Source organism: Centruroides vittatus, unplaced genomic scaffold (genome assembly GCF_030686945.1).
Source record: "Centruroides vittatus isolate TY-2023 unplaced genomic scaffold, ASM3068694v2 scaffold_946, whole genome shotgun sequence".
NCBI classification, from domain to species: Eukaryota; Metazoa; Arthropoda; class Arachnida; order Scorpiones; family Buthidae; genus Centruroides; species Centruroides vittatus.
The window spans coordinates 447,529-471,812 of record NW_027122723.1 but is presented as its reverse complement, the minus strand read 5'-3'; the positions used below and the strand labels follow the sequence as shown (position 1 = coordinate 471,812).

Here is a 24,284-nt window from a genome sequence, read left to right as displayed (position 1 = left end):
CAACTGTTTTTACAAATGCTTTCGACCTATTTCTATAGGCCATCTTCAGGGTTGGAACTGAAAATATAAATTGTTACAAAAACCATTTTTTTCAAGTGCATGAAGTCTCTAATTCTCATTCTGGGAAAATATTATTATAACTAATTTCTTTCTTTTGCACAGAACACTGGGATCTTCACTCTTAGTTTGAAATTCTCACTTGTATCCCATTGTCTCTTCATAACATTAGCGGTTCTCTTTGTTTTCATTTATGCTAATTACTTTGCAAACTCTATTCCAAATGCAAGGGTAGTGATACTGATAGCTCTGATAGGCCAAAGAAAAGCTGTTAAGTGCCTAGTTTAGAGAAAAAAAATTAAAATTTTACATTTAAAGAGAAAAGAAAGTCTGCTTTGGAAAATTTTTTAAAGTTGTTTTTATAATTTATGATACCATGCTATTTATTGTTAATATAGTGTTTATTTGTCTTATTTATACTGTTTTGATCTCTAATACATCGGAATATATTGAGTCTGGGTGTAAATGAAATAAAGGACTGTACAGTACTAATTGAAACACACGACAACGACTTTAATAAAATCAAGGATCAGGGCCAACAACAGTATGGTTGATGGGCATACCACATTTATAATAATAAACAATTATAACCAATACAATAACTGACGAACAATAATACTACAAACAAATAAATTATTGTAAACGAATATACCACGTTTACAATAATAATCTTACTTTGTTCCGTAAACTATATGCTGTCCATAGATACACACCACGAGGTCGAGGATGTGCTGTTCTTACAGATGGAAACGGATTAGCTTTCCACAAAGAAAAACCAGAAAAAAGTTCTTCAGCACGTGCGACGGTCCCTTTTATATTACCCGTTGCATGAATGCTCCCTTCCTCACATAACTTGTCTTTGGCCAATTAGCCCACTCTGACTAGTGTAGACAGGAACAGCGATACAGTATACTATTCCGCAAACAATCATACAAAAAGTAGATCCCGACACGTAACGAACGATGTTTTATATACACAATATAATATATAACTATACAAACAAAACAATAAAGTAGCGCAGCACTACAATACAAATAAATGTGTGACAGGATGTTAGTATAGGAAATAATTAATAACTACTTGGTTCACTATTTTATATGAATTTCTGCTTATGCAATAGGTCTTGGAACATATTGGTTAAAAAACACTTAAAACACTTATATTGGTTTCATATATATATATATATATATATGGCAGGGTCCAAATATATTAAAATATTTAACTAAATAAATATAATTAAAGATAAATATTATATATATTTTACATTTCATTGTAATCTAAAAATAAATTATATTTTAAAGGCATTACAATTCTGTAAAAAATTAAAATTTGTGTTCTGATTTCAAATGCATAAAATAAAGTATAAGTATATATTTGCATAACAAGAAATAAATCTTACTTGTGATTTTTGTTCTGAATTATTTTTAACAGGTTGATAAAGTATTTCATAAAACTCTATTTCGCCTTCTGGAGGTGCCCATTTAAATGTTATATTGTAAGCATCAATAATTGCTTTAACATTTTGAATTGAATTAGGATCTGAAAATAATATGATAAAATAATTAAAATACTGTACTCAAAACAAAAAATTTATACTGTTAATAGTGAACTCCTTAATGAAAATTATAATTAAAAGTTAAATCATTCTTAGTTTTTATTGTATTATAACTGACTGAATGTAAAAACATTATACAAATGAAAGTTATGATAAAATCTCTACAAACATCAACATTAAGCAACTTACATTTAATATCAAAACAAAAAACATGCTAAATTTGAGGTTACCAAAATATATTTAATTCAGAATGTTTTTGGCCTTAATTTAGATCATCTTCAGCTACTAATAAAATAAACCAAAATTACTAAATTAAGTATGCTTCTAGCCCCAAAATTAACTATACATTACACAGTTAACCTATTAACTATGGCTATAATTAAAAGAGCTTATCACATCAACATGAGAAGGAATTTCCTTTTTGTATGTATCGGGTTTTCTTGGTTTGTACCGTGTCGCGTGGAATTTTCTTATGATGTCACCTTAGGATACGTGAGAAGCTTTCTGATTGGTCCAGAGTGGGACAATAAGTGAAGCGGACTTCCGGAGAGCGGGAAATATAAATTGAGGGACTCTCACGATTGAGGACACTTTTTGGCTGCTTTTGGATTCGTCGAGGAAGGTTGCCGAGGAAGGGTCAGCAAGGACGTCGGAGTTAGACCGGGAGAACAGGAGTCTAGAAAGGGCGACCACTTTCAGTCGGGAAGCACAATCCGTTTCCATCGTAGTGTAATTGAGAAGTATCAACGAGGGACGTACTTCTGGTGACGTAAATTACGTTCAGGTATCGGAAAGAACTATTAGTTTTGTGAATTAACGTAAAGAAAAGGAACGCTTGGAACTCGAGATCGTGTTGCATTTACTTAACATAATACCGTGATTCGTCGAAGGCTAATATATGCAATTATTGTATAGAAGGAAAATGTGTATGTATATATGTATATAGAGTATTGTAAATTTCGTTAGTTTTAAGTCGTGTATCGTGTAAACTTGAGGGTTAGGAAGCATCTCGCGGTTATTGTACTGTTAGAATAAATTACTGTTGTTTCGCCAAATTCGTGCACGTGTAATTGGTCATTACTTGAGTCCTTAACATACATCCTTATTACATCCGTGGACTTAGATCCATCGGATAATCAACATTGGCGTCCGCGACAGGATATTGATCGGGTTGTTTGTTGTAAAAGGACCGACCAAACGTGCATCTTGTATTAACCCCTCATCCTACTGCCGCTTATATCTGTAATTATAGCCATTGGAATTGTAAATTATATTATTGTAAAACCAAAAGGTTTCGGTAAACTATGGATGAACAAATTACCAGCGGATCTTCAGGGGCAGGGGAATTGGGCAATGTGCCTATTGTAACGGGATTTATGGGCATGATCCCATGTTTTTCGAACCTGCCCGGAGATATTTTAGATGTGAGTAGGTTTTTCCAAACCGTCGAGAACGTCGCGTCGTTGGCAAGCTGGGATGAGACTGTGAAGGTCACCGTAGTTCAAGCCCGCCTAAAAGGTGAGCCCTTGTCTTTATTTTTCGATTTAAGGGACCAGGGCGTCATGAGCTATGATGAAATAAGGAGGGCTCTTATAAAGTGCTTTGGTCGTAAAGAAAAAGAACAGGACCCGTTTGATCAGGTATTAAAGATCTCCCAGAGAAGAGGGGAGAGGGTTTGCGAATACGGGATTAGGATTAAGTCGTTGTTTTCACGAGCGGTGACGCGCAATTCTAATTTAGCGACGCTTCGCGACAATGCTGTTAAGGAATGCTTTATAAAAGGACTACTAGCGGAGATTAGGAGGCAGGTGATGCAGAGGCGGCCGGACACCTTGGATGAGGCGATAGTAAAGGCCGAAGAAGAAGAGGAAATCGAATCGGCCTGCAACAAACGAGGTGGGATAAGTGAGGTATGCGCAAATGTTGAGCATGAAAGGGGGTTGGAGAGAAGGGAAGTACAATTGGGTAAGCGTGTAGAGGAGTTGGAGACTCAAATAAGGAGTTTGACCGAGTCCATGGCATCTTTACTCGAGCACATGAAGGGGAACAATAACCGCGAGAGGTGGGGAAAAGAGCGCCGTTGTTACACGTGTGGTGAAATAGGCCATATTTCGAGAAAATGCAACAAGAGAAGAGGTTTAAACTAGTCAGAGGTCATTTGAAAGGTCAGGCGAATGACCGGTTAGTTAAATTAGAACTGACCAGAAAGATCCACTTGTCAGACCGGGGGTTACCGATTGTAAGAGGTGTAATCCTAGGACGTGAAATTGCTGGTCTAGTAGATACAGGTGCAGAAAGGACCGTAATTAAGAATGAATTGACTGAATATATCAGGCGTGAAAATAGGAATTGGGTGGTCCCAAACAATTCATGTATTAGTGGGATGTCGGGAGCACTCATAAACAGTGATGAGGCCGTAGCAATCGAGTGCTGTTTCCACGATGGGAAAAAGGTATGCACGACAACACCAAGTGTTGGGTTTCCTGAAAGGGCAGGTTACGAGATGATCATCGGGATGGACATTATTTGCCAGCACCCTGGGCTGTTGGTGGGGATCGAATCAGTGGTTAAGGCAGATAAGCAAGGTCGTGAAGGGAGATTTTGTATTAATATAAATAGTGAGGTAGGGGTGGCAGAGGTAGAAAGAGAGGTGTGGAGATTGGATCACCTAGATGAACCGGTTAAGAGGAAAATAATAAATATTTTGAGAAAGTATCCGGACGCTATTGCTAGCGAAATTGCCGAGTTATCTGGCACTAGCAGACATATGCACTCTGTTAGCCTGACGTCGGAACGTCCGGTCAACGTTAGACAGTACCGAATTCCGTACAGTTACTTACCTGGCCTTAAGAAGCAAGTTAGTGAGCTGATAAAAGCAGGTATATGTGAGGAGAGCTCATCGGAGTGGAACTCTCCTATACATGTTGTTCCTAAAAGCTCTGGTGAGATTCGTATCACTTTGGACCTGCGAAAAATTAATGATATAACAGAACCCCAAATATTCCCGATGGCTCGAATAGACGACATCTTATCCCAACTTAATGGGAACAGATATTTCTCGGTATTGGACTTAAAAGCAGGGTATTTCCAGATTCCTCTAGATCCCAAGGTAAGACACATATTTGCGTTCTCCACACCATGGGGAAAATACCAACTTTGTAGGATGCCTCAGGGTGGGAAGAATAGTGGGAGGTTTTTTCCAATACATTATGACGAAGATCTTAGCAAAATTTGTCGGAAATAGCTGCTTTGTGTTTCAAGATGATATTGTATTATTTTCACAAAGTTTGGAGGATCATCTTGAGCTTGTCGATCGAGTAATTAGTACATTAAGGGATGAGGGCCTAAAATTAAATCCGAGTAAATGCCAAATATTAGCAAAGGAGGTGAGATATTTAGGACATATTATTAATAGCGAGGGTGTGCGACCTGATCCCAACAATGTTGAGTCGATCAAGAAAGTGGAAACACCTCGTAGTGTAAAAGAGGTCCGCAGTTTTCTCGGTGTGGTTGGTTTTTTTCGGAATTTTATCCCGTCGTTTTCCGATATCGCTGCTCCATTAACAGAACTCACCAAGAAAGGGAAGAGATTTTTATGGAGCCCAGAATGTCAGAGAGGTTTTGAAAAGTTAAAAGAGGCAATAGCAAGCCCACCAATTCTAGCTCACCCGGATTTTGATAGACCATTCTATTTGCACACTGACGCATCTGACAACGCGGCAGCTGCGGTGCTCGAACAACGGCACGAAAAGGGACTGGCTCCGATAGGCTATTTTAGTAGGAGATTTCAAGGGGCAGAAATCAATTATTCCACAATTGAGAAAGAATGTCTAGCAATTGTTTTAGCCTTAAGACACTTCAAATTTTTAATTCTAGGCCAAAAAACGATAATACTCTCTGACCATAAACCCCTTGTGTTCCTTAGCAACATTCAAAATGGGAGCAAGCGTCTGACTCGTTGGATAATGGAGATTATGGACTACCATATAGAAGTCCAACATGTGAAAGGCGTTGACAATAAAGTAGCGGACTTCCTTTCGAGGAACGTTAACGGGGTTCATCACTTCGATGTTGAATCTACAAGGGCTGTAATCCCTAATAGATACGAGATTGGTTTATCACAGGATCGCGATGAAACTTTTGGCCCCATAAAAAGGGATTTACTGAGAAGCCCCGGGAATAGAAATATTGGGAGCTATATGCACCAGTATGTAGTAATAAGCGAATGCCTGTATAGAAGAAGCCTCTTGAAGTCCCGTGACAAGTATGTTAGCCAATTATGCGTAGGGGAGGATCTTGCTAGGGAAGTGATTAAGGCTGTTCACGAAAACAATCTGTCGGGGCATTGGGGCGTGCGAAAAACTATAATTAACATTGAGAAACACTATTATATTCGGAATTTGAGAGAGAAGGTCGAAGGTGTCATTAAGACGTGTGAAAGGTGCCAGAGGCATAATGTACACAAAGGAAAGGCTCCTTTCCAAGAAAACGAGACGGCTGAGGCACCTTTCCAAAAGATTGCTGTGGATATAGTAGGACCTATCCGCACATCGAGCAGCGGTAACCGATTCATCCTTGTAATAGTAGATATTTTCACTCGTTTCGTCGAAGCACACCCTTTGAAGGACCAAACTGCATGGTCTGTGAGTAATACAATATTTAATGAAATCGTTTGTAGGTACGGTGCCCCAGAAGTAATTATTTCCGATAGAGGTACCAACTTTCTATCATCTTTATTCTCGGACTGTTGCAAGTGGTTAGGAATTAGGAGGAACATTACTACCGCTTATCGACCTTGTGCGAATGGCACGTGCGAACGGGTGAACAGATCGTTAGTCGAAATGATAACTAAATCCTCTGACGATGGGAGAGTCGAATGGGATGAAATGATACCTTCTGCATGTTTTGCCTATAACAATTCGCACCACACTGCCATAAATGAGTCACCTGCCTTCCTCTTGTATGGTGTTGATCCCCGTACCCCTAATATCGAATACCTGCCTGATGATATGTCTACCGATGAGCGTAGGGCATTCCTGGTCACGAAACTCCGTGCATTACGGGAAAATGCGAGTATCCATGCGCGAAATTACAACAAGAAAGGAAGGGATTATCGAAGCAAAGGGAGAACATTAGTAAGTTTTTCGGAAGGGCAGAGGGTTTGGGTGAGAAAGAAAGGTGTTAAAGGGAATAAGTTTTCTTATAATTATAAAGGACCCTTTCGGATCACCAAGGTGATAAACCCAACTACGTATCGTGTGGAGGGTTGCAATATGAAGGATCAGGAGACTGTCCATGTCGATCGCCTAAAACCTTGCTATGGCTATCCGATTTGTAATAAGAAAAAAAAGAGGGAGGATAGAGGAATTGTACTGGAGGATGATGATGAAGTCCTGGATGATCGGTTGGTGAGGAGACGTGGGGTGGTCACTAACACGCAAGGTGTTGACACAAGTGGTGTGCAGAAGTGCACTGACCTTGAGGTGCGTAAGAAACCTTATAACCTACGTGAACGCAAAATTGATTTCCGTAGTTTGCACTACGGGAAGTGAGTCGCTTGGGGGGGAGATATGTAGTGCTACGCAACTATGTATTATTGTTATTATTATTATTATTAATTATTTTCTCGGTTTCCTTTTTGTATGTATCGGGTTTTCTTGGTTTGTACCGTGTCGCGTGGAATTTTCTTATGATGTCACCTTAGGATACGTGAGAAGCTTTCTGATTGGTCCAGAGTGGGACAATAAGTGAAGCGGACTTCCGGAGAGCGGGAAATATAAATTGAGGGACTCTCACGATTGAGGACACTTTTTGGCTGCTTTTGGATTCGTCGAGGAAGGTTGCCGAGGAAGGGTCAGCAAGGACGTCGGAGTTAGACCGGGAGAACAGGAGTCTAGAAAGGGCGACCACTTTCAGTCGGGAAGCACAATCCGTTTCCATCGTAGTGTAATTGAGAAGTATCAACGAGGGACGTACTTCTGGTGACGTAAATTACGTTCAGGTATCGGAAAGAACTATTAGTTTTGTGAATTAACGTAAAGAAAAGGAACGCTTGGAACTCGAGATCGTGTTGCATTTACTTAACATAATACCGTGATTCGTCGAAGGCTAATATATGCAATTATTGTATAGAAGGAAAATGTGTATGTATATATGTATATAGAGTATTGTAAATTTCGTTAGTTTTAAGTCGTGTATCGTGTAAACTTGAGGGTTAGGAAGCATCTCGCGGTTATTGTACTGTTAGAATAAATTACTGTTGTTTCGCCAAATTCGTGCACGTGTAATTGGTCATTACTTGAGCTCCTAATAAAATAAACCAAAATTACTAAATTAAGTATGCTTCTAGCCCCAAAATTAACTATACATTACACAGTTAACCTATTAACTATGGCTATAATTAAAAGAGCTTATCACATCAACATGAGAAGGAATACAATCACTAAATGACCAAATATAAATTCCTCACATATAGCTATAGTATAGGGAATATGTTTTGGGTATTAAATCTCTCATTGGCCCATTAAAGGTTAGACATATATTATTAAACACAATAAACATCTAAAATATTGTAACAAGCACAGTTTAAAAATTGAAAATATCACAAATGATACAGTGCCTTGTGTATACAATTATCCCATTAACTAAATAAAATATTAAATTAAAACTAATTACAATAATAAAATACAATGGTAAAGTCAATTGACAATTGTAGTCCATCAGGAACTGACAAATACTTCTTCATTTAAAAATTACAAATTTGAATTGAGAAAAAATAAAAACTTTTACAATATTTAGATTTGAGTTAATACTACATAATAAAATTAATGAAGAAGAACATTAAATATATTTTGCCAATATTAAAGGGTTGCTTCAAATGATAACAAATGCAAAGTAAAAAGAAATAAAGAAAAACTAAAAGAAAAATATGCTAATTGAAATTAATAATAAAAATAAATTAAAAATGACCAATTTAGCTTTTATAAGGTCAAAAAAGAGAAAAGGGGAGAAAAAAAAAAAATCACACTTGGATACTAACAAAACCTACACAATGTCCATAAATATTGTCACATCTCATGGAATAGAGCAGGGGTCAGCAACCTATGGCACATGGGACAATTTTCAGTGTCACTCTGAATAGAAATGTAGTAAAAATTATTTTAATTATTAATTACACATTTAAATGGAAGTGATAGTTCAGCAAAGGCCATGGTACATTAAAAACAAATCTCTTGTTTGTATATTTCTATTATAGCATATGCATTTACGCTCCATGTTGTCATCTACGTGTTATGTAAGCACTTCACATGTAAGACCATAATTCAATTAACAATTTAACTTTAAAATTATGCATTTTTGAAGTCTGTTACAACCAGAATAATTTTTATAAGATATATAATAAACTTAGTAGAACCATGTCAGCACTCGGAATAACACTATAACTGACATTCGGCACAACACCGTTGAAAGGTTGCCGACCTCTGGGATTGGGGAATACTGTAGTTCAGAATGTGACACAATGTGACAAGGGGAAGAGAATGATCCTTGTTATATCATGTTTCACATTAACTTTTAATCAATATTATACATTTTTGTATATTTTACAAAGTGGAGCTTTTGCCCGATTACAAAGTAAAATAGTACAACTTTGACTAGCATAATATTTACTATATCTAATGTTTTCAGCATCATTGCAACAATCTTCAGGATATTACAAACTAGAGTAATGGAACATTTCTTGTATATTATGAGACTCTGAACAGAGTCCAAGCCTTCACTGAACGTATCAAAAAATGTTTTTATATTTAAAAAAAAAAAAGAGACAGAAAGTAGTTTATAAAATATAAAAGATCAACTATCTCCAGTTGTGATCAGAACTCAGTGTGATGTTAAACATCAATGATTGACCTCTCCCACAACCTGAATTGATTGAGTTACACTTGTAAAAAAATAGTGATCAATTACAGTGTGTAGATGAGAAACTGAAACAATTGAAATGGGCAATCAGAAACAATAGATAAAAACCCATGCCCAAGGATATGAAGTTTTTTCCCAAGGTCTGTTGGTTCTGTTGTTCTTTTGCAAAGATCTGTTCTTTCTAAAAGATCCAATCCATCTTCCAAGATCCCATTTGAAATTCCATGTGCTCCCAAAAAATGCTGTGTGAGATGTATGATTTTAAATAACAGATTGTGACAACAAATAAAATTTTATTTGAACTGACACTGGAATTCTTACCAACTGCAACAACACAACCCATGATGTCAGCTGAGGAGCATGCTCCTGACAAACACTCAGCATGATACAAAAATATCTAACTAAAAACACAAAAACACAAGTTCTAAACAATACAAAAGGTTTAACCTACTGCTAGGATGAAAAAATAAACTGAATAATTAAAATTAACTAATACTAATGTAAATGTTAATATTTGAAAGAATTTTTACTGATAGAGGGCAACAGTTACGGATAGAAGAATAGTTGAAATGGAACAAAGGAGTACTACAATACTTTGTTTGCTCAAATCCATTAAAAAATAAGTGTTCATATACAGAATGATTTCTTCAATCTTGACTGAAAAGACTTCTCACAAAATAACTTCCATTATCCAAAGTGTCTTACTCCATGTTTAATCTTCTTGGCTTCTCCAATCATGTAGACCTCTTGCCAAACAATCCTCACTTTTCCAACACACTTAGTAATCTGTCATCTTCTTTTCACTCCTGTGCAAACATTTGTTGAAAAGTTCCTTTTCAAGGCTCCTTCAATCCTACATATACTGTCTGCATAAACCGTTGAACTGGTTCTCTTGAACAAAAGCATGGCATTTCCCCAACATTGGCATAGACCGCCTTTCAGTGAAGAAGAAAGACAGTTCTAAAATGGTAGGAGAAAATGAAGAACAAAAAAAACAGAGAAAGAGAAAGAAGGAAACATACACTGTGGCTGTCTGCCATATTTTTTTTTTGTATAATTGTATACAGAATAAGAACTCCTTTCTTCTTTCCTGTAATTCTTCTTCCTTCTGTTTTTAACCCTTTCCTGTCACTTGACAGGAGCTGTACTATTTGTGGGTCCTGATTGGCCAGTTCACAAATGGACAGGAAGGGGATCCTACCCAAAGGGGGCCTACAGACACCAGGTGAGGACGAGAGACACTTTTTGGGTTCGCCACTGAGGAGAGAGGTCAGGCGAAAGTGACTGAGAGACAAGGTACAAGATTTAGGACAAAAGAGAGAGAGGGTTAGTATAGACTATGTAGGAATGAAGACTTAAAAATAATTAAGCCAGCCGTTCCGTAAAAGTCCAAGGACCTGCCTTGGTACCATTTATGAGTAACTGTTTTTTATTCCCCTAGATGTTAACAGATTGGACATTCATAGTCCATGAAGGAACCACCGTTGACCCCAGTATCAAGACCCACCAATCTAAGCTTCCAGTAGACTATCCAACTATCCTTCATCCTTCCTTTTCTCTTTCTAGTTGTAAGTAGTAATAAGTATTAGGTTTAAGTTGAATTGTAATTATCTAAGTTTTTAAGAGGGATTGTATACACATTAATTGTTGCGGGAAGTTCGAACAAGAGTGGGGACGTTGTACATATATCTATATATAATTGTCTCTGTGATGGGCATTCTGATCTCTATTCCCTCAGTCGACCAATAAAACAATTTGATTGTTATTTGCATTGCCATTTTATCACGTGTTTCACAATCTTTCACACACTATGGCAAACTGCCACAGCTGTGCTACTTCTCTCTCAATGGTAAGAGTTAGTGATAGGCCCAGTGCCAAGTGCCCATCCACCTGGACCACTCTTCATAAATTGAATCATTTTGAACTTCACATCACTGCTTGACATACTATAAGAAATTGAAAAATGAAAAAAATCCCAGGCCATCAACCTATATTGGACACGTCTACAAGGATTGTCTCCAGGGGTGCAAAAATTTAGGCACTCAAGAAATCTTTGTAAGCAACAAACACAATTTAACTATAAAAATGTGTTTGGTCATTTTTAAAGACCAATTTTTTTAAAGTATTGGAAATAGAAATCACATATGTTATTTGGAAGCTCTATACACTTTCCATCAACTATAATGATATTAATAAAACACAAATTTACTGGAACTGATAAATAAAACGAACGACACCTTTAAAACTTCCAGTATAAATTTAATTGCTTAATAACGTTTTCGACTGAGTTGATCAGCCTTCTTCAGATAATCGAATAACAAAAAATGAATCAAATTTGAATTTACAAAACTGCAACTGCGCATAGTCGGGACTATGCTACACACATACAAAAACTATTAAAAACCCAAAGGCAACAAACAAACAAACCTAATAAAAAACCATAATAGGTGTAGTTTTTTGTGCCGAAGTGTAAGATCTTACATTACGTTATTCAACAAGGGACTTCCAGGCAGAAGATAGGCCATCTGCATCCCTGTGGTTGATGCATTGTGTGGTTAATTGCACTCTATGTATCTCTATTTTTTCTACGTGCTTAATGCTATTAATGCCCTCTTGGTGGCATGGAAGATCTACAAGTTGGATGGGGATAGAGCCAATGCTATTATAACATTATAAAATAATGATAGCTTACACGAGTATGAAAACAATCAGTTAAGAAATTCAGTTTGATGATGTTAACTAAGAATGAACACTATCAAAGTGAGTTTATTGACTGATTATAAAATAAAGATTTTAATAAAAATAAATCCCAATTAATATGTTTAATTTCTAGATATTTTTGATATTGAAATTAATATTTATCAAGAAATATTATTTACATAAGGTCTGTTTCAATTTTATTGGAACACTTTCACTATGACCACTTGCAGATGTCACTTCAATTTCATATTCTTCTCCAGCTGTCAAATTTTTTATTTCATATCTTGTTGTATTAGTCTGTTCTGAAAAACAAATTATTATTTTGAGTTCATAGTAATGAAAATAAAATAAAATTAGATTTTATTTTTTATATCACTAATCTTACTTTTTAAATAAATATTTACATATGTAAAATATAAATAATATTTTCCTAATAAAAATATCAAATGACATCATTTGACATAAATAAAATGATGCAAAATTGTAGGAATACAGTAGATATAAGATGATATCAGTGGACTTGTTAATACAGTAGACCCCCCTATAACACGGTAGATAAGTTCCGTGTTATAGGGGAGTCTACTGTACAACATTAAAAATGAATTTATAGATCTATTCAAATCATTTAATTTTAGATGTTACAGATTAAAACAATTCAAACGCTTTGGTTTATATCCAATGATTACTGGAGATGGCATCTAATACCTCCCTCTAGTGAAAAATTATTTAGAAATTAATTTTAAATAATCATGGAAAAAATAACCTGATGTAATCCAGTAGTTGTTTGGCTTATTAATAATATATTGGTTTAGAGATGTTTGTATAACTTCATATCATTTAACATCTATATATATATGAATTAGAACCAGCTGAAATAATGAGATAAGTTCCAATCATTTAACATCGTGTTTTTACATACTGTTGGGTTCATCCCATAAGATCTCATGTCACTAAAAAAGTGAAAAATTAAGTTTTTGGGCCTTTGCTTCAGCAAAATTTTAAATTAATTGATTTACATCAATTGTACATGAAATTAATGTTCTAAAGATGATACTACTAGACTAGTGAGTTGTTTCTGAGCCATCATACAGCAAGTATACTATTTCAAGTTTTAATTTTGAAAAACTCATTTCTGAACTGACTACCAATACTGGCAATGCACAAAAATTCTGAGCAATAAACACATTTAGAACACATTCTACATTATTTTCATGTGTATGACAGGACATCTAATAAAGTACTTTCTGGAATTTGCCTTGCTATTATTTCTGAGAATCTGTACAAGTAAATTAAATTAATATTAAAGTGCAGTTATTTATAATATTCAAATAATATTTATTTAGCATTAAATTAAACAGTACTTTGCTAGAATTAAAAAATCAAAAAGATTTGATGATCTATCTTGTCTTCATTTATGTATAAGGCTGGCACCCCCATATCTTGATGCCCCTAGGCCATGGGTCGGCAACCTTTTTTCACAAAGAGCCATTTTTAAAATTATATTTACCAAAATAATATTTACAAAGCCTCAAATCAGCAACTTGAATTATGAAATATATATTTTTGAAAACTGAACCTAAAATGTTTTTTTTTTTGTTAAAATGGATTTATTTGTGCTTTGCTTAAAGATGCTGTAATAAAATACATTACAATTCAATTATTTATTATCAATGTTACATTAATCGTAATTGCTTGCACCAGACCTGAATATGTCTTTTTAGTTATTATTTTATTGTCCAGTCATTCTGTCTCTTGAGAAACATATAAATTATATATTCCACTGTATATACATTTGTATTAAAAAATTATCATTATTATTAAATAAAAACTTCAAGGCTTATCAAAGTTTTTATGTTCCTACCTGAATTACTCCAAATATAAAAATTTGAAGGACGATATCTGATAATAAAATAGTTTACTAATGACTCTGATGGAAAATCCCACGACAGATACAAAGAAGAATTGTCAAATGAAATAACTTTTACATTTTCTGGTGCTTTTGGAGCTGAAAGAAAATATAAATAAGATTAATTACCTTTGAAAACTTCAAACATATTAAATATAAATTAATACAAAAATTAAATGAAACAAAAATTTAAATTATAAAGTATTTTATTAAAACAATTATATATATATGTATATAAACTATAAACAACAGTAAAAAAGACTTATGTCCACAATAAACCAAAAACGGTGTATAAATCAACTATACAGCTTTCACTAATGTTTCTGAACCAATGGTTCTTCTTCAGGTGAAAAAACAGACAAAAGAAATAAAATTTGATGAAACAGTTCTTTTTGAAAGAGTTCTGAAATGGAATTCGGAGGAAACCTGTGCAAGCGTCATCATCGTTTGGGCATGTGCCTTTGTCAGAAGTAAAAAATTCTGTCTTGTCATCCATCATATGTAAGAGTTTGCCACGCTACTGATAAGAATAACTCATCTTTACTGTTAATACACTTATTACCCTGGGCTGTTTATAAATTGTATATAAATTGTATATAAATTGTGTATATAAATTGTTTCCAGTGCAGATGGTGTGGCTGGTGTGTGGTGTGGATGATCTTGGCTTCCTCCACACCATGCACCAGCCACACCAACTGCACTGGATGGAAACGATTTATATACACAAAACAGCCCAGGGTAATAAGTGTATTAACAGTAAAGATGAGTTATTCTTATCAGTAGCATGGCAAACTCTTACATATGATGGATGACAAGACAGAATTTTTTACTTCTGACAAAGGCACATGCCCAAACGATGACGACGCTTGCACAGGTTTCCTCCGAATTCCATTTCAGAACTCTTTCAAAAAGAACTGTTTCATCAAATTTTATTTCTTTTGTCTGTTTTTTCACCCGAAGAAGAACCGTTGGTTCAAAAACGTTACTGAAAGCTGTATAGTTGAGTTACGCACCATTTTTGGTTTGTTGTGGACGTAAGTCTTATTTATTGCAGTGTGCTTTTGATCATTTATGTAAGTTCGCCGAAATGGGGGGAGTTTTTATTCCCAACCGTCGGGATGGCTAAGGGCTTTTCGCATGTGGGTGGCGGTTTTGAGGAGGCAGAAAAACAAGCGTTTCACATAGAAACCATTTATTTTAGCCGAAAATGCTTACATAAATTTAGCAATGGTCCTTGAGTTCAGAGCTTTAGGTTGTTTTCGGTTTCGGTCTGGTCCTACGCTGTAGGGGCCCCGTAGCAACGTCAAGTTAAAAGTTCGAAATTCTGAAGAGACAGTGCACAAAAGATGAACGGAAACACTACTATTGGAGGTAAATGAACACAACAGGTAGTCTAGAGGAAGCTCTTCTGTCCTTGACATCGAAGGCTTTATAATTTTCTCGGGATCGAATCATCGCTAATTGGCTAACTCTTCTCCTCCTCGCTTCCCAATTGGTATCCCACCTGTCTCCAGGTGTAAATGGAGCTTCGTTAGGTCGCAGGAAAGGTCGACAAGAGAAGGTTTACCCGACACCGTCTTTTAGACTATGATCGCGTTTAATCGTTGACTATGACACCTACGCTCATTTTGATATTTTTTTCTTTCTAGTTTCGTTTTGCTTTCTAAACTGCGTCTTAAATTTTTAATATTTTTCTTTCTAAATTTTCTTTACCTAAAATTTTATTTTTTCCGTTACTCTTTATGAGCGTCGGCATCAAAGTCCGGTGTCGCTGACTCGACACTTATAAAAGTTATAATTTTAGGGTTTGACTTAACAAACTTGTACATATCCCCTTTGGGGGGCTATTTCCGGGCCTCACATTTATCATTCTGAAATTCTACAAACAAATTTTAAATGCATTACATGATGTTAATGTTTATATTTAAAATTTTCAATCCATAAAAATAAGTATATTTTAAAACATATAATTTATATACTGCAAAATTATTATTGAATATAATTAAGCACAACTGAGCCCTAATAATTTACATTCTCTCTCCATATAAACTTGACCTTTGTATCTAGGGATTGTTGAAGAATGACCTCCAGCCACTGGAAAGGAAATAAGTGTCTTTATAATTAATGCATTCATTTTTTAATGTTGCTCTGTAGATCTCTAGTGTTTCAAGTAATCTTAAATGTTGCTCATCCAAGGCTGATTTCATAATCTTAGCTTCATTTAGTATCATGGTCATCCTGAGCTCTATTGAAAATTGTGCCAAAGTAGTTATTAGTTTATTATTGTCAATATCATATTTGTCCCCATCCTGGTATCTCCACTTTATCCTGGTGGTGGGGTTTGTGTGCCATGATGACCCTGAGGGCTTAACTGGTGATAGCCATAGCTACTGACTGAGTCACGCATGCCAGAAAAGTTGTAAGTGAGAAGTCAGACTATAGGAGAACCTTGATCTTCCAGTCTGGGAATTGGGCAGTGCTAACAATCCCTTCCGCAAAAAACAAAGCTCTTGTTAAAGATGGACTAAAGTGGATGAACTATGCCTCATGTTTAAGATGTAAATATGAGATGAAGTTTATTGTATGGAATGTTCAGGGCTTCTCTAAGTTGAAAGAGCAACAGCTATTGAACATGATGAATGAAAGGAAGATGGATCTATTGTGTGCATCTGAAATGAAATGTAAAAGCAAATGCATTGGATGAGTGGAAGGGTTTTTAATATGTATCCTGTAAACATGTACATGTTCTACATTCTCTTCAAATTCGTTTGAAAGTTTTTTTGTAATTTTCAAAAGCTTGGACAAGTCCAGTTATTTGAATGTATGAATATCTAATTATGAATGAAAGTATTTACAATATTTAATTAAAGTAAGTACAATTTTTGTTTTTAACATCGTATTTTGCAAATTTTTGTAAACTAGAAAATAAAAGTAAAATTTTAAACTAACCAATTGTTTGCATATAAGTAACTGGATCACTCCAAAGACCATTACTAACAGCATAAACATTAAACTTGTATGTGGCACCAGGATATAAATCATCAACAATCATCCAGGTTTGAGTAGTGGTGTGTTCTTCCTTTTCTTTTGTGTCATTTCTACTATATATAACTGAATACCATTCTTGAAGACTTGTGACATCTGCTTTCCATGAAATATTTAAACTTTGCTTGAGTGAATCTGAACTTTCAATGACAGGTGGAGTTGGTTCTGTTAATTCAGAAAAAGTTGATTATAAATATAATTTAAAGCATTTATAATTTATTTTAATTAAAAATAAAAATTAATAAGGATTTACTTGTAGCTTGATAAACAACAACTGGATCACTTAATATTCCTTTGCTCATAGCTATTACATGAATTGAATAATTTCTTCCTGGTAATAAATCCATAAGACTAATGTGTGATTCATCTACAACTTTAATGTTGTTATCACTGTTAAATGTATCAAATTCACTATATTTCACCTGAAAATAAGAAAATCAAAAATTATTGTGATGTAAGTAATATTGGGTTAATGCTTAAGTTCATAGCATTTGTTTTTGGCATGACAACACTGCAATGTTAAAAGTTCGTTTATTGTTTGTCACTGTAGCAACAATGCTGTGCTTTTGAATACACCCTGCATTTTACAGCTTTAAAGAAAGTTGATGCTATTTCTGGGCTAAAGAAGATGGAGTGTCAAGTAGGATAAAAAATACTTCCAACATATTCTTCTGTTTGAGTTTAACAGAGGTGTAGAAGCAGCAGAAGTAGCTCAAAACATTTTGCTGTGAAAGGAGAATGCCACAGGGGAAAGCAGAGCAAAAAGATGGTCTTGTCATTTCAAACAGAACTACTTTGACCTGAGTGTTTCTCCACATTCAGGAAAATCACTGGGCTTTGATGAAAACAATTTAAATGCTTTCATCCATGATGATCCATATCAGTCAACCTGAGAATTGGCAAATGTGATGAACTGTAACCAGTCAACCATTAAGCAGCATTTGCATTTGAAAACATCCAGAAAGACTGTATCAAGTGCTGCTGTAACACAATAATGCACACTGACACTCCAATAACATGAAAAAAACAGCTATCTAGGAGCTTGGTTGGAAGGTTATATTAAATAAACAATATCATTTCTGATCTGTAAGACCTAATTGCTGCATCCATAAATCCAGTATAATAACTCCTGTTAATTGATAAAGTACTAGTATGCGAGATAAGTTTAAATTAAGTTAAGGACACAAAGGCATATTAATTTTAACTATAAAACTTAAAAATTACAAAAATAAATCATAATATAAAATACACTATTTAAGTGAATTTACATTTCACTTGAAGCAATCTTATGAGAAGATCAAAATGTTAATTTTTTTAAAAATTGTACCTGTTGTTGGACCAAATCAAGGTTGTTGGTATCTATACTAGTAGTTTTCTGTTATGTTTATCCAACTCATAATTGTTTTCTTTTAATAATGTATTAAGATTTTAGTTTTCATTTCAAATGCTCACGATTGCTGATAGTTAAGTCATATAATCTATTTATATCTTAGCATAAAAAATAAACTTGGAGACCATACCATATAAGAATCTTGTTTGCTTTTATTATTAGGAAGCCACTCTACTAAAACATTTGTAGCTAACAGTGAAGAATTAACTGACATAACTGGAAGAGGTCCTAGAAATTAGAAAAATTTAAAAATTTTTTAAAAATCATATTTTATTTTTCTATTATTAAATTAAAACTAAAGTTTATTAATGGCAATAGACAGTGCTCATAAAGTTTTAATGAATAAAACATAAAAAAACCAAAAATAAACACAAAATATCTCACAAGCACTTTCGACATGTATAAAATGTCTTCTTTGGGTGAAACGAAAGCATATTTGATAGCAAACCATTTAAATTTAACACATACATTCCAATTAAAACATAATAACATTAAGCATTTAAAAATAACAGGTGTTCCAATTAGAACATGTTAATGGTAAAATTTATATCAATGTTCTAAAATTTGTTTTTATTTCACCTGAAGGCATTCTAATACATGTTGAAAGTGTTTGCAAGATATTTTGTGTTTATTTTTCTGCTTTCATGTTTTACTCACTAAAACTTTATTTACACTGATAGACAATGCTAATAAACTTTTTTCTAGCAAGAATCTGGTATGAGAAAAATAATTATTTCTTTCATAATTAAAATTAAATACAAATGTACTGTATTCAGATTTTCTAAACTTTTAATTTATAAATTGAAATAATTAAAATAGGGAGATGAAAAACTAAAGCTCAGAACAGTCTTAATAAAAAAATTATAAGCTCTTAAAAATTTGAATTTATTTGTTTATTAGAAAATCAGAATATAAAAGCTCTCTTGCATATAGAATTCTGCATGAAGTATGTTAAAGGAAAAAATTTTTGAAAGTTATTAAATAAATTCTTTTCAAAAGAAGCCCAAAGAACAATAAGTGTACCTGTCAAAATTAATTAAAACCTCTTTAAATTGATTATATAAGTTTTTCATTGTTATAATAAATAAACATATACAGTGTGTGATCAGTTAACGAACAAATCGAATAACGAACGCTTTCGCGAAAGATTTTTATGTTCTGACAACAAACACATGTTCCAATAAAGAACACCTCACGGAACAAACACAAGAAGCAACGTAAAATAATGAATACCGATTGGTCTTCCCTTGTCTTCGGGCAATAATTTGAAACTTTTTGGAGCGGGAAGATGTCGACATCGACGCTCAACCCGGTATATACTGATCAAATAGTACTTCTCCAAACTTTCAAACTCACCCTTGTAATTCCAGCCTTTTATTTTTCTCACAGAAACAATTCTTTTATAGTATTCGCGAGACTGTCAAGCGGACACTCGTTAAGTTTTGCATCGGTTTTTATTTTCAAAAGGTGAAAGTATAACAGCAAAGGTAGAGAGTGGGCAGATGTCTGATGTTACCAGGCAGTATGGTTCAAACAGGTCTATAGTAGGCCACAGTTCAATCTTATCTAAGAAAGATACAGTATAATCAAGAAGACTCAAGCAGCTAAAGGAACAAGAAAAATCACATCTGAGAAATAAATAACATTGAAGAGCTCATAATGGAACCTGAAACTGATCTGATGACAGAAGAACACCAAGAAACGCGGCAAGATATGTTTTCTTCTGAAAAAGAGGATTAATGCTGATATCTGCTATTAAAGATCTTTTGAAGAAGTGGGACGATGTCAGAACAACAGTCTTAGAATGGCATCCAAACCAGGTTGAGGTTAATACGCTTGGGGATCTCTACAATTACAATGCTATTAATTACTTCTGAAAAATCCTGAAGAAGAGAGAAAAGCAACCAACATTGGACAGATTCTTTAACCCCCATAAACAGAATAAACATGACTAATAAAAATGCAAGTCTGTGTATATAGGTATTTTTATTATTGTATATTTTTTATTTTTTGGGGTCTCCAGAACAAATTAATCAAATTCCCATAAAAACCTATGGTAAATCCATAATCGGGTAACGAACAATTCGAATAGTGAACAAAGTCTTGGAACGGGTTATGTTCGTTAACTAATCACCCACTGTACATAATGTAGTAAACAATATATTCATGAGCAAAATTATACATGCATAACACTAGGTTATTTCATTAAAATGAAAATTTCTTTAAATCAAAAATATATCTATAATTGTCCATATTTAATTCAAATTATTTTAACTTAGGACAGTGGGCAGGTTTCTAACTGCAGTTATTGTGCCACTTTTAAATGCAAACTAAGACTTATTGTTAATTGTTTTTCTTATGTAAATGAAAATTATTAATTTAAATAACTATGGTTGTAACTTGCTGCTATTTTAGTGAACAACAATAATCTTTTGTTTAATTTACAAAAAACATAGAGAAAAGAATTAGGTTAAGTGGCAAGTAATATGGCAATAGAATGTTTACAAAGACATCTTTAAATCACATGATTTTTTTTCTGTGTAAATTTGTGCTGTGGAAATTTAATTATAGATTCAAGTGTGCCTCATCCTCTCTATCTTTCATCCTCTCTCTCGTCTCTCCCTCAAGTTCATCCTCTCTCTCTTTCAGCACCAGCTCAAAAGTCACATTTCTTCACTTCATATGTCCTCAGGTAACCTCTCACTCATTATACTGATTATTCCCAGAAGTGGGCCTAACCTCCAAGAAGGAAGAATTAAAGAGATTAGAAAGTTTTAGAAAGAAGAAAGAACAAAAAAACAAGGAAAGATTGTACAAAGAACAAAACAGACATATGGCTTGTATTGATAATGTGAAGTATACGTGTAAAATAATATTTAATGTTATAGAGACTGTTAATTAATAAATTCAAATCCATTTCATTTGTATGATATAATTAATAAATTAACTTAAATTTATAATAAAAAATTCATCTTTAGTTTTCCAGCATTTATTTTGTGTGAACAAGTACTTTCCATCCTTTTACAAGATTATCTTCAGGTTCATCAATAAATATTGTAAAATAAAATTTTTACAATGTTGTTGAACCTGAAAATGATTCTTTAAAAGGATTGAAAGTTCCTGTTCACAGAAAATAAATGACTCTAAATTTTTTATCATTTATTTTCTACAGATTTACTCTAAATTTTCTATACAGATAACAAAATTTAGGGTAAATTTTTTATTTGTATTATATATATTCAAAATAATCTTGATGTTTCTCACTCAATATTAATATATAAACAATACTATAACAAATATATAAAACATATCATTTATTTATATTTTTTAACTGAAATGCAAATTTAAATACATTTTAACTTACTAGTAGTGATATTTTTAGTGATCTCCCAACTTCTAACATTGCCACTAATTGTCTTCACAATAACCTCATAAGTATGTCCAGGGTCTAAATCCTTATCAAACACTACCATACATTCTTCATTACGATCAATCATCTGTCCAATCTGTGACCGAGATCCAAGAGATACTTGGTATTTATCAAATTCAGATAAAGATTTTGGTGGTGACCATTCAACAGTAAAAGAATATGGAGTAATGGATTCCAAATTAACAGTGACATTTGTCGGAGGCAATGGAACTAAATAATGAAAAAATATTTACGATTAATATTAATAAGTGATATTAGTTTTAAATTAATATATTTTGCAAGTTTAAAATAGCTGAAACTAACAAACAATTTTAGTCATTAACTTCAATGTTTAAGTTTAATGTATATTCTTATATTATCAAAGTATATTCTCATAAATAAATGAGAAGCAATTATTTACGATTTTACAAAAAGTCAAGATATATTTATTTTATCTTCAAAATTAATATGATAAATTTAAATAAAGTTTTAAAAATTCCAAATCAAGTATTTTGTCTGAATAATTTAAAAATATAAAAATCTCATTACTCTGAAACTGAAAGGACCAAAAAAAAAACTTCAAATTATCTGGGTTCAATTATCCGAATATTTTTGTAATTCTTGAATAAAATTATGACATTATCTTATATAATTTTACCTGTTCATTTACAAATGCATTAATATTACAAGTTATTCTTAGTAATTTAAGTTATTTCAAAAAATTTATAAGTTAGAGTGCACTTAATGGAAACAATGAAAATGTAATCAAATTACATTCAAAGCAAGACCTGAAAATAAAATACGAAAGAAGCTTAAGTGCTTCAATATGAAGTACTGCAAATGTCTTGAGTTACAGACTACGAAAATTATGTGATCTGATGAAAACAAGCTCTATTAACATCTAAAGCTATATGTAGACATTCTATCACGAATACACATGGGTATTTAATAAACTTTGAAATTATTGAAACAATAGATTTTTTGTGAAAAATGTCCGAAATAATTGAATGACAAACAGATTTCTTCCATAAAAATAGAAAAATTCTCTCTTCATTGTCAATGCATACAATGTCCGAATGACCTTGAATGAACATCCAATAAATCAACAATGTATAATTCGTAAAACTGAAATCGAAATCACCACTTGGAAATTTTCTATAAACACGTAATATGATGGAAGATTTCAAATTAAACAATATTTTTGTGGGTCAACGAAACAGATAATGACTTCAAATTTCATTGTATGCATATTTTGAATTATCCAAACTAAAATATATGCAAAATCCTATTCTCTTGGCTGTGGACTAGACTTTACTTTGAATTACCTGATATCAAAATAATGAGGTTTTATTGTACTGGGAGAGAATATAGCCCACTATACCATTTTAACACCAGAGAACCAAAACTTTTAAATCTTTGGTGTTAAACTTCTATTGAACAAATGACAAAATACAGTTTAAATACTTACATATTTATAATACTTATAATACTTATTCTAAATTAAAATAAACAGTTTATCTGAAAAGAAATTTTTTCATTGAACAAAATTTGAAGGCTTTATTTAAATTATCATGAAATATTTTTCCATTATTTTGATGACTGGAAAGTTATTTTCCTTTTATTCATATAGTATGCAGTAAAAAATGTAATTACTGATGTTTCTTTCAACAGCCGAAGTATGAAAATTGATGTTTTCAGTCATATTTAATGATGAAGGTTCTCATGAAGGTTGATTCTAATGAAAATCATTAAATATAACTGAAACATTAATTTTTCAGTTTAATAAAATACTTTTAATAAAATTTGGACAAGCATTCAAATTTTTATTCCAAAAGCTTTTATGGAGATCCATCAGGTAATCGTAACAAAGCCTGATGAAGAACTCGGGTGGAGTTTGAAACTGTTTGTTTTTGTTTTGTTTTATGTGCACCTATAATTGGTTTCGGAGTAAATGATTGGCAAATCTCAGTGCTCTAAGAACAGGCAAAGCCCTTATTGACAAGGAGGTGGCACATGTCCCTACAACAGATCATTCAAGACCTAGTTAAAGTAGAGACAAAAGAATTACGGCAAAGAAGGATAACATACGCAATAGGGTGCAAGTAAACCTCCTCAGCATCCTGCTGAGATGCCAAAGTGGGGATCTCAGCAGCCTACCCAACCCTTGACAGAATACATTCTCATGTACCCAAAGGATGGGAAGGAAAGCAATTGGCGCAGTCCAAAACCACGTAAAGAGAAATATCAACTCTACTAAGCTAAAAGTATGGGTGGAAAACATCCACCTGATTATGAGGAGTCCTTA

At 33.4% G+C, this 24,284-nt stretch overlaps 1 protein-coding gene across 1 annotated transcript in view; it reads right to left on the bottom strand.

The window, feature by feature from the left end:
- LOC136990618 (tyrosine-protein phosphatase 10D-like) overlaps positions 1 to 24,284 on the bottom strand; it is a 68,045-nt gene that overhangs the window by 23,643 nt on the left and 20,118 nt on the right. Inside the window, exons 6-12 of the mRNA XM_067289013.1 lie at positions 21,935 to 22,210; positions 18,701 to 18,798; positions 17,434 to 17,602; positions 17,085 to 17,345; positions 14,091 to 14,234; positions 12,409 to 12,531; positions 1,457 to 1,596 (exon numbers count right to left, since the gene is read on the bottom strand). Of these exons, the coding sequence (XP_067145114.1) occupies positions 1,457 to 1,596; positions 12,409 to 12,531; positions 14,091 to 14,234; positions 17,085 to 17,345; positions 17,434 to 17,602; positions 18,701 to 18,798; positions 21,935 to 22,210 (1,211 nt within the window). The remainder of the gene's footprint in view (positions 1 to 1,456; positions 1,597 to 12,408; positions 12,532 to 14,090; positions 14,235 to 17,084; positions 17,346 to 17,433; positions 17,603 to 18,700; positions 18,799 to 21,934; positions 22,211 to 24,284) is intronic.